General features: G+C 34.4%; 1 protein-coding gene across 5 annotated transcripts in view; it reads left to right on the forward strand.

Moving 5' to 3' along the window:
* The window catches only part of f (espin protein forked), a 149,568-nt gene that overhangs the window by 100,256 nt on the left and 35,211 nt on the right, over nt 1-14,101 (forward strand). For all 5 annotated transcript variants that reach the window (XM_074137364.1, XM_074137363.1, XM_074137361.1 and 2 more), the window contains 2 exons: nt 10,776-10,866; nt 11,821-12,159. In XM_074137364.1, coding sequence (XP_073993465.1) covers nt 10,776-10,866; nt 11,821-12,159 — 430 coding nt within the window. The remainder of the gene's footprint in view (nt 1-10,775; nt 10,867-11,820; nt 12,160-14,101) is intronic.

Consider the following 14,101-nt stretch of genomic DNA (forward strand, 5'->3'; position numbering starts at 1 on the left):
GATTTCGTTTTTGGTCAAGCGTGAGCAATCGCGGCACCCATCTTGCGGATAGCTTTGTCATGTCCAAATGTTGATGCAAAATATTATGTACCCGTTCATTCGAGATGCCCACAGCACTAGCAATCTCACGCACCTTCACTCTTCTGTCATCCATCACCATATCATGGATTTTATCAATGATTTCTGGAGTAGTAACCTCAACAGGGCGTCCAGAACGTTCAGCGTCACTTGTTACCCACATGACCACTCCGAAAATTTTGAAACCACTTATAAACTGTTCTAATCGAAGGTGCAGAGTCACCATAATGTTTATCAAGCTTCTCTTTAGTCTCCTGAGGCGTTTTGCCTTTCATAAAGTAGTGTTTAATCAACACACGAAATTCTTTTTCGTCCATTTTTTGAAAATCACTCGACTTCCTCGATTCAAACGAATGCCAAACACAAAGAAATAGACCGATCTGGCTGAAACTTGGTGTGTGTTCTTCCAAGAGATGCTACTAACTAAACATAACCTCGATACGCGCCAGTGGTGCTATCTCTCTGACTTTGCACGGACTTTTCAAACGACCCTCGTATTCGACTATCCGTCACGTGTCCGGTCCCGGTCATGACGGATAACCGAGACTCCACTGTACTTTAATAAGTTCAACGTAAGTTCCAACATGAATTTATTTACAGTGTTTTGAACTCAGTCCATAGAGATAAATACCTTTATAAACTCTATGGGCGCTTCTATTTCTATAAGACCGTTTTATTTTTTTACTCTAAAAATTATTATATACTTGGTAATTGGTTTTTTTTGCTAATTTCTTGCAATTTACAAAAAGATTTTTACTTGCGTTTAGTGTAAATTGGGTCACCCAGTGTAGAAAGCCTGTCATTTTAATGAAAGAAATAAATTTAAAGGAACACGACAAATAAATGTACATACTCGAATTCTGTAGAATAACCAAAATTATCACGTTTTCAAAAATCACTACCGGAACAGGTATTTGTAGATGAAATAGGAAATGTACTGTAAAATATAAATTTGTTTCTATTAATGCCCCCTCCTTATATTTCATTAATATATCAAGCAAAGGAAAACTGTTTGTGGTTATTAATAATTCAAAGCATTATTTCATTATTTCTGCATTTAAAAGCATTCATTAACGGTTAATGTTAGCAATTAACGCTGGGAATGTCTCTTCGGCAAACATAACTGTTCTAATCATTCTCCTGTCTGGATTCCACTTTTCTTTTCTAAGGTTCATGAATCTTCTTTAATTAGAATATGAAAATGGTGAGTGTGGCCAAACACCTACAAACTGTAGCAGCAAGCTCAGTGTTTGAAAGCAGATTCTATAGCCCCCTTTTAGTTCGTGGCCGAGAAAGTTTCAGTGCCTATTTGGAAGAATCTCAGCCTCAAAATAACAATGGACGTGGAATGGAATCTCTTCCTCAGTCAAGTAAAACCTACAAAGATCACTATCGATCAAAACCAAGAGGTTAATGTGTCTTACAACTCCAAGGCCCATATTAACAAGAGTCTGTGTCCTTAGTGAAATAAATCTGCTACCTTGTAACAGCATTCCCTGATAAATTCTTTGGTTGATGGTAGTGATAAATCCAGGTCCATCAAAGGTTTTTGAGACGTGGGTAAAATTTTGTTCATTTTTTTTTTTTTTTTTTTTTAGTACTAGCTCTTGGGTCACTAATGCCCATTTGCACAAGAGTTAAGTTTAAAGATTTTAAACTGAATATTTTCAAAACTAAACATCTTCAAAATTCAGTTGGCTGTACGGGTAAAACGGGGACGAAACAAGTGCTATGGAAGTCTCTTTTTACAAACATAACTGAACAAAACCTTACAAAAGTGTGTTTTATATGAAGAAAAATCTAAATATGGTTATTTGCTTTGGGTTGTCGATTTTTTTTAACAAACAAAATATGAGTAAAATTATACATTTTATTTGATATTTTAGTAAACACTTTTGCTTTATTTCAAATACTACAAAAGCATTTGTCGTCATTTGCGTTTTTGAAGTGCAATGATCAAACTAAAGGTTATAGATAGCATTTAAATTGCTTTTGTGTCAATGCGTGATTGAAAAAAATACAGATAGAATATAAATTATCCACATAATTAGAAAATCTAAATCAACCCGCGTAAACAAATGGTTGTCTAGCAATTGTGGGTCAGTGAAAAAGCTTGCGCGGGTCGTGAGGAACGCAAGCCTCGTACAGTCTTGCTGCAGGCTCAGGGAAATTATTTTTGAGCCTTCTGAGGCCATTTGTCCGCATCCTTATTGCTCTCGTGACTGCAAGCCGTTGCGCCAGGATAGTGAGAGCTTGCCCAGAGGCTGCCTTCCACTGAATACAATCTCACATCAGCTATCTTACGCTAATAATGCAGAGTGGATTATTTGAGATACAGACGGCATTGACGAGAACTTAGGAGCGGTTGAATTGTTAAGTTTATGCGTTCCTATGAAGTAGGGTGCAGTCGATATTCTAATCTCTAGAACATCCAATTATCTTGGATAAAGAAGTTCAAAAAAAAAAGGGGTTACTTTTATATTTCTCATATTACTCTAGAACTTAATTGACATCTTTCTATTACCAAACTTTTGTATGCAGAACTTTAACTAGGAAGAACTACTCAAGTAGGTGTGATTTAGAAGTTCTAGTTCCACTTATTCCCATTGGCTGAACAGGAGCAAACCATTTCTTCATGATTCTTAGCTTCACTGCGGGTATCCCAGCCCAACAACACAAACAGCTCTCACTATTTGTACCCAATTCTCACATGATGCTCTTGGCATCTCTATAAGTAGTTGTGCAACTTCTTAGATTCAGATTTTTGGTCACATACATTCCCATACTTACTTTATGAGTGTCCTTTTCACTTGCTGATGATTTAGGAAGTCTTTAAGTAACGTAAGGCTTCTTCCTTTCTAAATAATAAAAAGTAATAACCTTCCATTGTCAGAGTTAATTATTTCAAAATATTTAAACTTAATTTATTTATGAAAGAGTTTATTTGGGAGGTTACCTAAGAATTAAAAAAAAAATGCTTTAATTGCGCGCTGAAAAGACCTTATTTATAACAAGAATAACGATTGAATTCAAAAGTTAAATGTTAAATATGTTTTCTGTATTGGAAGAAAGCAATCATAAAATATTAAATAAAGATAATAATACTGAGTAAATTGAAAAACCATTTACATTATATTTATGAAGGAATTGTATTATCATTAAAGAAAGTTGAGGATAATTATATTGTAAAGGTTTTAATTTACAAGAAATATTTCTAAGAAACATTGACTTGGTTGATGTCAACAAAGGAAGAAGCAGAACTAAATCTTTATTATATAAACATTTCCTTAATTCCTTAACGGTGTTCTGTTTTAATAAGAAAAATATAATTCGTATAAATATTGGATATAACGAGGAGAACTTTTATTAATTTAAAATAATAACATATTAGTTACAGCTGACTTACTTAATTCTGGAGTTATATGGCGTGTTCTTCGTATTATCTTCGTATAAATATAACATTAAATTGATGATTTAATAAGGAAATAGGAACAACATTATTTTATTTTAATAAAGGATATTGTGTGTCTTGAAGTGGTTTATTGGGTTTGATTTAAAACTGTTCATTTTTCTTGAAATTTTTGTTGAGAATGCTGCAACTACTTCTGCCCTCGAAATGCTTTTAAATTTGGACTTAACTTTTGTTGCTTTCAATAAAAGGGCATATTCTTTTGGCTTTCATAATTTGCAAGAGAACCTATACCCAGTGGGAGCGTGCGAAATGTTGTTAAATATGGCATTAATTGAAGCTTTCTTTTGAGAGTTATTTTACCTTCAATTCGAATTACCTTGGATTTTATTTAATGGTTAAATGAGAAATAGTAAAGTGCGTTTGCTATTCGCCTCCGTCCACGACACCTAGTAAATGGTAGTTGGACGTTAAGCCCCGCCTGAAATTATAGGCGATTACTTTTACTTTTTACTAAATATTAATTCAAATAAAATAAGTTGATATTATTAAAAACGAAAGAAATAAACCCACTTCTTAAAAAATGAAAAAGAATACTAACTCAATATGACTACCGTCCAAAATAATTAAAAAAATGAAAAATGAAAAACACTAATAAAATATAAACATAAACTATTCATTCAAAATGAAGGACCTCAGTTTGAGCATATTCACAGTAAATAGAAATAAATTATCTTATTGGAGGGAAGGGATTAGCTATGTACGGTTAGTGTATTGGATTCCCACGCTGAGGTCCCGGGTTCGAATCCAGCTGCTGACCCTTAGATTTTCTCTTCCTAGTAGCTTCTTACAGCTCACTGGTGATGGACAGTGTTGTCTGTAACGAGAGAACACTGTCCGGAGGCCGTACAGTGCACTGAACAAAACTCCGGGTGCCAATAACCTTAGATGTTGACGCGCCTTAAATCATTTTTAAAAAAAATTATCATATTGATCGTTATCTGCTATGGATAGCAAACTGTCAACTTACTTAGGTTACACAGAGAGATAATGTGTGCTCTTAGTGGCTCATATCTTCTAAATTAAGCGGTTTTTCCCCAGATTCCCTAACTCTAATCAAACAGACAGGGGTAGTTTGGGGTCATCCAATTCTGGATATCCTATGAGAACTTTTAGATCGCTATGGAGTAAGCTAATAGTCATTCAATCGCACGTTATTAATTGTTGTAAATCGTTCTAGTGTATCTCGAAAAACTAAAAATAAGATATTCTTTCGATTAAATATTTGGTCTAAACCTTAATATCGATTGTGGTAAGTTTCTTGCAGATATTCTCTTATAATTTGCCCGGAAATTTCTCCCACTTTTCTAATTCAATTTTTTGACGAACACAATATTTCAAAAAATTATCGCGCAATTCCTAAATTGATAATAAAAAAGAAAAGTGACATAATCCCATAATTGTATTCATTAAATAATAGTAACATAAATTATGTAAGAATTAAGAATTCCGTTTGTGGTCATCTAGATTGCCCTAAGAATTAGGTAACAATTAAAATTCTGGCCAAAAACATAATATGCCAACCGTAAAGATCCAAATATAGTAAAAAAATGGACCAGTTATTTCAATATTGGAAGAGCTCGAGGATATAGAGTACAGAAATTTCCTCTTTAAAAACTGTTTTACATATTTATATAATATATACCGGAAACAAATCTTTTGTTCTTGTACAACTAATTCCATGTTGTTCCTTTTCAAATAAAATAATTAAATAAAATAAAAAAATAAACAGGTGCAATTAAGAAGGCATTTAGTTTTATATAACTTGGCCAAAAGTGTAAGCAGTAGCAATTCTAAAATGGAGTTACTAAGATGATTAGGAGAGATAATTTACTACGTTGTTTTTAACAATACATTTGATTTATGCTAAAAAGATAATACGGATACTGGGCAATATCATTATGTAAAGCAATGTTCAAGTAACGAAACGAAAGATTGGTAGATACTGACCTTTACCCCGCTATTCATGAGGAGATGAATGTCATATATTCTATAAAAAAAAACTATTTTGTCAATTTACACTGGTAACAATGAGTAATATTGCCAGTATTTTTTAAAGCTGTGTAGATGGTAGATTTGAATGTTACACTGATTTGGCACGTTAGGATGATGCTGAAGAACATGGATACCCTTAGAACTGACCTCCTTCCCTAAAAAAAAAAAAATTCTGGAGAATGGTTTCATACAAAAATGATAGGCTTTAATGTTAATTTGGAATATGAGAAATGGCAAAGCTAGAGGAGCAACTATGACGTTGAGTGGGTAGCTATGAAAGCAATGAAGTAAGAAAAGAAAAATGCTAGGAGCAGTTGTGATAAATAAGCAATCAAAATGTCGAAGCTGTAAAGTCTGGGGCCGCTAATAAGTGAAAACTGGGTATTTGTACCCAACAAATCCTTAAAATACGCAAAGCTTATTACACATCAGTTTTTAATAGAATTATTCCTTCGGATGCTATTAACTTAAGAATACTAGCGCTAACAAGTCAGTTGTTAATCATTCAATTCTCCTTGGTTTTCTAGCTCATATCTCCTTTTTGAAGAGCTATCTTTCTCACTGTTGCAGTAAACGTCTACTACATCTATCGTGGACGGAGGCGATTAGCAAACATATTTTACTATAATTTCTCATATTAATCTTTAAATAAAATCCAAGGCCTAAGACCGGGAATCGAACCCAGTACCACAATACATATTAGCTTTACTGGTCTCGCCTCTGACTACAGTGGCGCCTTCTATGCTAATATTATTAATATTTTCAATAATAATTAGCCGAACATTTCGGATAGATTTAGAAAATATTCCTCCTAAATTAAATATTGATTGGATGATATTAAGATAAGATAAGATAGTAGATGGGACGGGACCTATACCCCAAGGCACCGCAGCCACAGAAGACTTATTGTGCCAGTCCCTTCTTAGTTCTAGTAGGCGAACCCTCCCCTCCTAAAGAGGTCAAGGACTTTCCCTACTAGTTGTTTTTGCGCTACTATCTCCTTCGGCCTCAACGTTCCAAAGGTTTCATAGCGCAAACTTTCGATTGCAACGCAATCGAACAACAGGTGAGAGGCCGTTTCCTCCTCCTCCTGACATAATCTGCACAACGGCTCCGAGCTGATAAGCCCCACCTTGCGCAGATGCTTCTTGAACCTACCGTGCCCCGTGAATAGGCATGTAATCAGAGTAATCTGATTTCTGCCCAAACACAGGGTCTCTTTGGATCTTTGCTTACACAGCCAAGGCATCAAGGTCTTGCTGTGTTTAACCCCAGGACACATCACCCAGTTCTTTTCGTGCTCCCTCCAGATCCAATCTCTGAGAGCCGCGCGAACCGAACCCCTGGTGATCCCCAGGACAGGCTCTGGACCAATGAAAGGAGTGTTAGCCCCATTCCTGGCCAGATAATCAGCTTTTTCATTCCCTTTAATACCCACATGACCCGGCACCCATTCCAACCGAACTTTGTTGTGCCGCGCCAGTAGTTCTAGGGCCTTCCTGCATTTCCGGACCAGGGAAGAGGTGATTCTGAAGGATACGAGAGCCTTCAGTGCAGCCTGGCTGTCCGAAAAGATGCGAATCTCCCTATTTCTAGGTTCCATCCGCAGGTTTTCCTCAGCGCATATTTTAATAGCAAAATGGATGATATTACTACTTGACTTATACATAAACCTCGTCAACCACCTACAGTGTAGAGCAGTGATGGGCAAAGTACGGCCCGCGGGCCAACTCCGACCCACGAAAGTATTTAATCCGGCCCGCCGAGGGTCCATCGACATGGATAGTATATGGCCCGCTATAATTACGTTTTGACGGTCGAGAAGTATAAAGTAGATTCTACTTAGTAGAATAATAGATGCATAACCTATAGGTGAAGCTAAACTAGCCGCGTAGTTACACAGTGTGTAATGCTGTAATGTTTTTATAATATGATTAAAAGCTTTAACACAAAATTCATTTTTTCTATAATTCTGGCCCTCCCCTAGAATTTCTTAAACTTTGTGCCCCCCCCCCATTAAAAAAGTTTGCCCACCACTGGTGTAGAGGGTCTGCAGAAGAGTTGGCATTCTTCTATATCTGCTGCCATTGTTTTAATCTTAATCAGTTACTGGTTTAGATCCCTGTCGCGTTCAAAATTGCTCTTTTTGGGTTTGTTTCTATTTACATCCCAGACGTTTGTCTGAATCATCATTATAGGGGGGGCCTCTTTGTCAGCGATATGAAGGATTCGCATTCCGGATAACTTCTGATGGTGGTATTTCTTGCTTGGTCCATTTTTGTTTTACCCTCAGTTCGCCTGAAGTGCCTCATTTCCGAGCCTAACGCTGTTTAAACTGCTTTTGGTGTAGAGAATTCGACTTAAGTTGATATTTCCATCTCACAGTAAACTTGCTGGTTCTATTTCTCTATACCAAACTGCGAAGTAACAGCAAAATTAACCACTTTCTGATAATGGATAAAAGTTCGAAAAGTGTCAGGGATTCAATAAACAATAGTGCTGCTACAACGGATAAAATCAGCTACATTACCCCTGCACTTGTGAATCTGGCACATTTTCAGCATTAGCAAGATGGTTGTTTGTCTGTGAATTTATTTTTCAGAAGCATTCATTGCATTTTGCTTCTGCTTAATCATATATTTATAAAAGACTGCCTGGTTGTGCCGCCTCTAGATTGCAGAGATTCAAAGCAGTAAGCAAAACCAAGTTTGAAACCGTAGGTGGCCTAACAACAACGTTAACCTGAGTATTTTCTTACAATCTACCGAAGAGTATGAGAAGAACCTATTTTGGAACATTCTAAAAGTATTATTAAAAGCCTTATATTCATAAAAGTTTCATTTCTAACTGAGAAAAACTATTATTCCTAACCACAATATTAGTTGTAACACATTGTAGAGTTGAACACAAAATTAGATTTTAAAAAAAATCTCTCCATGTTATGAAGCAATGCGTAATATAAGTGGCTGCACTTAGACAATTATCTAAATTGTTAAAAATAAAACTATTACTACACCTTCAGAATTGGTGTTATACTCTATAAAACTAAATAATTATTTTATTGTTAAAGCAATTTGATGTTATATTTAGAAAGTTAAACATATTTATTATGTTCATATTGAATTTCTATTGCTTTACATTGTCGGTATTTTTTAAAAAATAATTTTCACATAAAGAAGTTGTTACTTACAATACTCAGTTATTCCAGTAACCACGAAAGAATTTGTTCTTCCTACTAATACTAAAGAGTAGTGATTAAAATCTATTTCTTAATGCGAGAGGAGAATTGTTGCAACCAGATGGGATCTCTGCTGGTGCTTTTTTTTTTTTTTTTTATCTAAACACTCTTCATTGACAAAGAATGAAAATTTCAGTTTATTGAAATGGTATTTTCTTATTTTATTGATTACTTTCGAATTATTCTGAAAGTAAAGTGTAAACTGTTTAGGAACAAAATTCGCACATTTCTCTTGAGGATTTATTTTTGATTTATTGATTCTGGGTGATTGCTTCATTATTAGAATGTAGAGCGCTATCAACATGATCCTGCATTATTGCCTAACTTCCTATTTTTTTACGTTCAGGATAGATAAATCTATTAAATTGAGGAAATGCAGATATTTTTAATAAATTAAAAAGTTTTAATTATAGAATCCGCATTCAGTTGAGCATTTAACAAGATTTGTGATGACAAAGAGGAAGAATTACGAAGAATATATGGTTGGAGGTCTTGGACTCTCAGAACTGAGGGGCAAAGAATGTTGTTGGTGACCGAAATGTGGTTGGCACCAGAAATGTCGAGAGTTTCTTCGAAGGACATTCAAGTTCGCTGAAGAAGTGGTCTCTATTCCATTTCCTGAACTATAATTTCTGTATAATAATTTCCCATCTTTATACTGAATGTTGTGATTATTCTTAACCTTACTTGACAACAAAATAAAGTAATTCTTCTTCTTCACAAGGCCTTTGACGTTATTCTCGGCCGTTCCTCCCTTTTCCGAGCCTTCACACACCTCCGATGTCATTTCCCATAAGATTAATCCAGCTATTCTTTTGTAGTTTCTTAACAATATGGTTTTTCTGGAGCAGGGTTGTTTAACCCCACGCCTAATCCCCGTTACCTTGGAGAACCAGTGGTTTTAAGGATTTACTTCCAAAAAATTTGAGGCGGGAACCCTGATTTATGTACCTACTGTAAGTGATCTTGTCTGTAGAGTGTGTTAGTTTTGGTATAATTGTATATGTACAGTTGTGGTAAGTGTGCAAGGTGTATGGAGGTGTGGTACCTCATGAGGTCGCCCAACAGTCGCGGGGGATCGTTTTTTCTGTTTCTTTGTAATTACATCCCAAAAAGTGAATCTTCAAGAATTTACTTGGTTAAGCCTTCGTAATGATTCTAACATTAGTCAACATTATAAAGTTCATTATCAATGAAAACATAAATATATGTATATTTAAAAAGGTATTTATATTAATTCTATTAATAAAAGAAATCCCAACAGAAAACAATTCTAAATAAAACTTAATTTCTTTTAAACAATGTCTGAGTCAATTAAGAAACTTAATAACTGGGAAAAATGAAAGTGAAAAGAATTTCTCATGGGTTCTTAAGTATTACATCATCATACATGTACATATATAATAATTTAATGCAGATGAAATATGAAGGTACAGGAGGTGAGAGCAGAAATTTTTAAGTAGAATAAATATTTGTTTAGGTTAAGTTTTTAACTATTTCTATCTGGCAATAATATATTGAAGGGAATCATTGAATAAAAAGCAATTTCCCAAGATAGTTAAAAAGTGTATCTATTAACAGTAAATTGGTATTAACTTGAAATTAGGGACCAGTATATTTAAACAAGTAATTATAGTTGATTTAAATATAATCCAGGGCTGCCTTTTTTCAGTAGAGAATGTTCCAGAATGTGTAAAATAAAGTTATTCGTGAAATTTCCTGTAATTACATTTAATTAAAAACTGAACTATTAAAATCAATCCCGTAATTATTTTATTTCAAATAACTTAAGACCTTAAATAATATTTAGTTAAGAACAATTCACTTTACTGGAGTAGTCTGCTATCTAGTGTCAGTTTTCTGAACTTTCATATCCCTAAATCATTAAACCTGTACTTGTCAACAAAATTATTTCTGATATGAAGTCTCAAGTGAATTTTGTAGCCTTTATTGATATTATTTTGTATTTATTTATTTCTTTTATTTTATTTTTAGTGTTCGTATGCGGATTGCGTGAACTATGCTACACCACACGAACCTTTCTACCTTCACTCTACCAAAGAAAATCCTTATATGACACCAATTGGTAATTAAATTTAAATTTATTACTTAGGATTAAGTATATTTGCTATAAAAGTATTATCTACATGAATGGAACATTTATAATACATGGAACTTGAATTATTCTCCAAATTCCTTAATTAACTAACCATCCTTAATTGGTTTACTAGCTCTGCTCACCTTGTTTAAAAAACTACATTCTTGATTTTTCTAAATTCAAAAATACTTTTTTTTTTTGTCATTGACCTTTCTCTCAGCTGTAAGGTCAGATTTTGACCATTTGTAAGGACACATTTATTAGACCTTTAGAAATTGAAGATTATCTTCGCTAATAATGAAAATATTTTACTTCAAAAACCTGAAGAAATAGCTGTCCAAAAACAATTCTTTATTATTTATTATTCATTTTCCTACCTCTTGAATAATATCCTTGCCATAGGTAACCTCACACTCAAGGTAAGTGAAACCCTTGACCTAACCTGAAGTAAACTCATTCCGTGATTCCTTGATTTTAATTAACATTTTGTATTTTTGTATATATATTTTTTACTTGTGTACCAGTTATGAACGTTGTGAACTTTTTTTCTATCTTAAAGTAGATTCGTCAGGTTTCTTCTAAAAAAATTGACTACGTTTTTTGTAAGAAACTTCACACATTTATCTTAAATGTATTTAGTTATTTATGATAAATGAACCTCATTTAAGAATTCTGAATCAGACAGATCAAACTTAATAAAACAACTTGATAATTACAAAATAAATAGAAGCAACCATATTTTCCGGCATTAATCATTACATGAGTAATTTATTTATTCACTTTAATTAAAATTATGACATCACTTATTAAATTGATTACTTCAACAGTGATTAAACAAATTTCTTGTTGAGTTGAAACTATTCGTAAAATTGTCCCTCACTCAATCCCTTCAGTACCTTGGCTACTCTTCTTTTTTTTTTGGTTTGTTTTTGTTTAACGCAGGAAGCGCTGGTCACGATCCATTCTATTTACATACGAAGCCTGGTCTGGGTGCAGCAGCACATGGATATGAACGAGTAAGACGACTATTCACAGAAAGAAGTGGCAATGGAGGATGTAATAGTAAATTGGGTGCACCAAATATCGGAGCATCTATACAAGTGCCTGTGGTACAAGCACCACTGTCGACGGCATCAAATTCATCATCAGCTGTACCATCACCATCACAATCACATCGTGTACAGTCACAACATCAAGCAATGTCGGCCATTAACTTGAAAGCAGGAGCTGTTGTTGTACCATCAATTAGTACAGTGTCACAACATGGAAATCTAACAACAGGTATGTTTTCCAGTGGGTTTTTCTTATATTTTATTTTTTCCCAATGTTTTTCTTTGGTATAATATAGTACTAAGGTTATGGCTGAAATTGAAATTCATCAACTAAAAGGATTTTTTTAGTTTTTCGCAATTTCTTTATAGTAGTTCGTTGGATGTTTATCGACATTGGCTTAAAAATTATTTAGCATTCAACATGAAAAAATTATGAAATAAATGCATAATGTTCTGGTGTAATGACTGAGAAAAAAAAGATGGATAAAAATTAACGAAAATGGCCAAATACAGTTCATTGTACAGCTAAATGTTTTTTTCCTTAAAAACATTGTCTAGAAAAATTGGATTATAAAGGCAATTCAGTGGAAGAGGTTTGCGCTTCCCTTTTTAATTACCTCTTTAGAGTAACTCACACAGACAAACCTTTTTGTAAGTAAATTAATCGACTATTTTTTCAGGCGGGGCTTAACATCCAACTACCAATTAGGTGTCGTGGATGGAGTCGACTAGCAAACGTAATAGATAATAGATAGATTAATAGATTAAATTAGGGCGGCCTCAAGACCTACGCCACTGCGACCCCTTTGGATCTATTGTGGCTCCCACTACTCTAGAGCTCGCCCTCCAGACCCGTCCGTTTAATCAGACTCTTAATTCTGAGACTAGCAAACATACTTTACTGTAAATTTCTTTTATTAACCATTAAATAAAATCCAAGGCCTAAGAACCGGGGGCATCGAACCCAGTACCACAATATTATTATTATTATTATTATTATTATTTTTGGCGCATCAACAGCTGAGGTTATTAGCGCCCGGAGCTTTTTCCAGTGCACTACCAGCCACTGGGTAAAGTTCTCTCGTTACAGACAACACTGTCCATCACCGGACAGTGAGCTGTAAGACAGTACCACAATACAAATTAGCTTCACAGGTCTTGCCTCTAACCGCTCGGCTACCGTAGCGCCTTCTTTAATGTTAAGTAGATTACCTTGTATTAGAAAAATGGAAAATACAAGGTGGCGGATATAAGGGTAGGGTAACTATCCAATTATTTGGTGAATAATATCCATGAAAAGAAGCTCACACTTTACTATAAACATTTCCCTCGGCCTTCCTGCTCTTCTAGTTCGGTGAATAGTCTTTACCTTTGATATAAGATTCCTCCATTCTAGCTATAAGTGGCCTACCCAGCTTAGTCTTCCTGTCTTTATAACTTTTAGAACATCCGCTTCGGCGTATACGTCGTGTACAGCTTTCTTATTCTTTAAACTTCTCCCCACTTTTACTGGGCCAAAAATTCTTCCCGTTGGATCGTTCTTCACGAAAATGGGCAAATTCTTCTCATCAATCACTTTTACTCAAGTTCCAAGTCTGGGAAGCATATATAAGTTCCGGGAGGATCCTCAGGTTTTTTACTGAGTGTATTTGGGTTGGCCTAGAAAGGAGCCTACTCTTTCATGTACTTTAGCAAACCAAAATAGCACCTGTTAGCCACTGCGATTCTTCTTTTAATTTCTGCGGATGTGTCATTCAACGAGTTTACCTGAGATCCAAGATATTTCAATTCATTCCCCTTTCAAATGCATTAAGGACTGAAGATACGTTTCAGCCCTGCAGACTTTTTTTGCGAATTATAGGAACAGAAAGTAGTGTATATTCATTTGTTTTAATTTAAAAAAATTAGTTTTATTTATTCCTTCAGTAAAGTATTTTTCTTTTTTTTATTTGTTTTCCAAGTTCTCTGCCATATTCGCTGGCAATTTTACAATCTAATTTTCCTAGTCAAAATTTTAATTGTAGTTTTCATTGTTTGGATAACAAAAACTGTACTTAACCCTGAATTTTTTGAATAACAATATAAAGTGGTTTAATGAAATTATCTATTTTTCTGATAGTCAAGGCTTTTTTTAGGTCAAGAAAGTGAAATATTATATAAAAAAACTACTT

The sequence above is a fragment of the Rhodnius prolixus genome, unplaced genomic scaffold (genome assembly GCF_049639745.1).
Source record: "Rhodnius prolixus isolate KJV_2025 unplaced genomic scaffold, Rpr scaffold_5, whole genome shotgun sequence".
In the NCBI taxonomy this organism is placed as follows: domain Eukaryota; kingdom Metazoa; phylum Arthropoda; class Insecta; order Hemiptera; family Reduviidae; genus Rhodnius; species Rhodnius prolixus.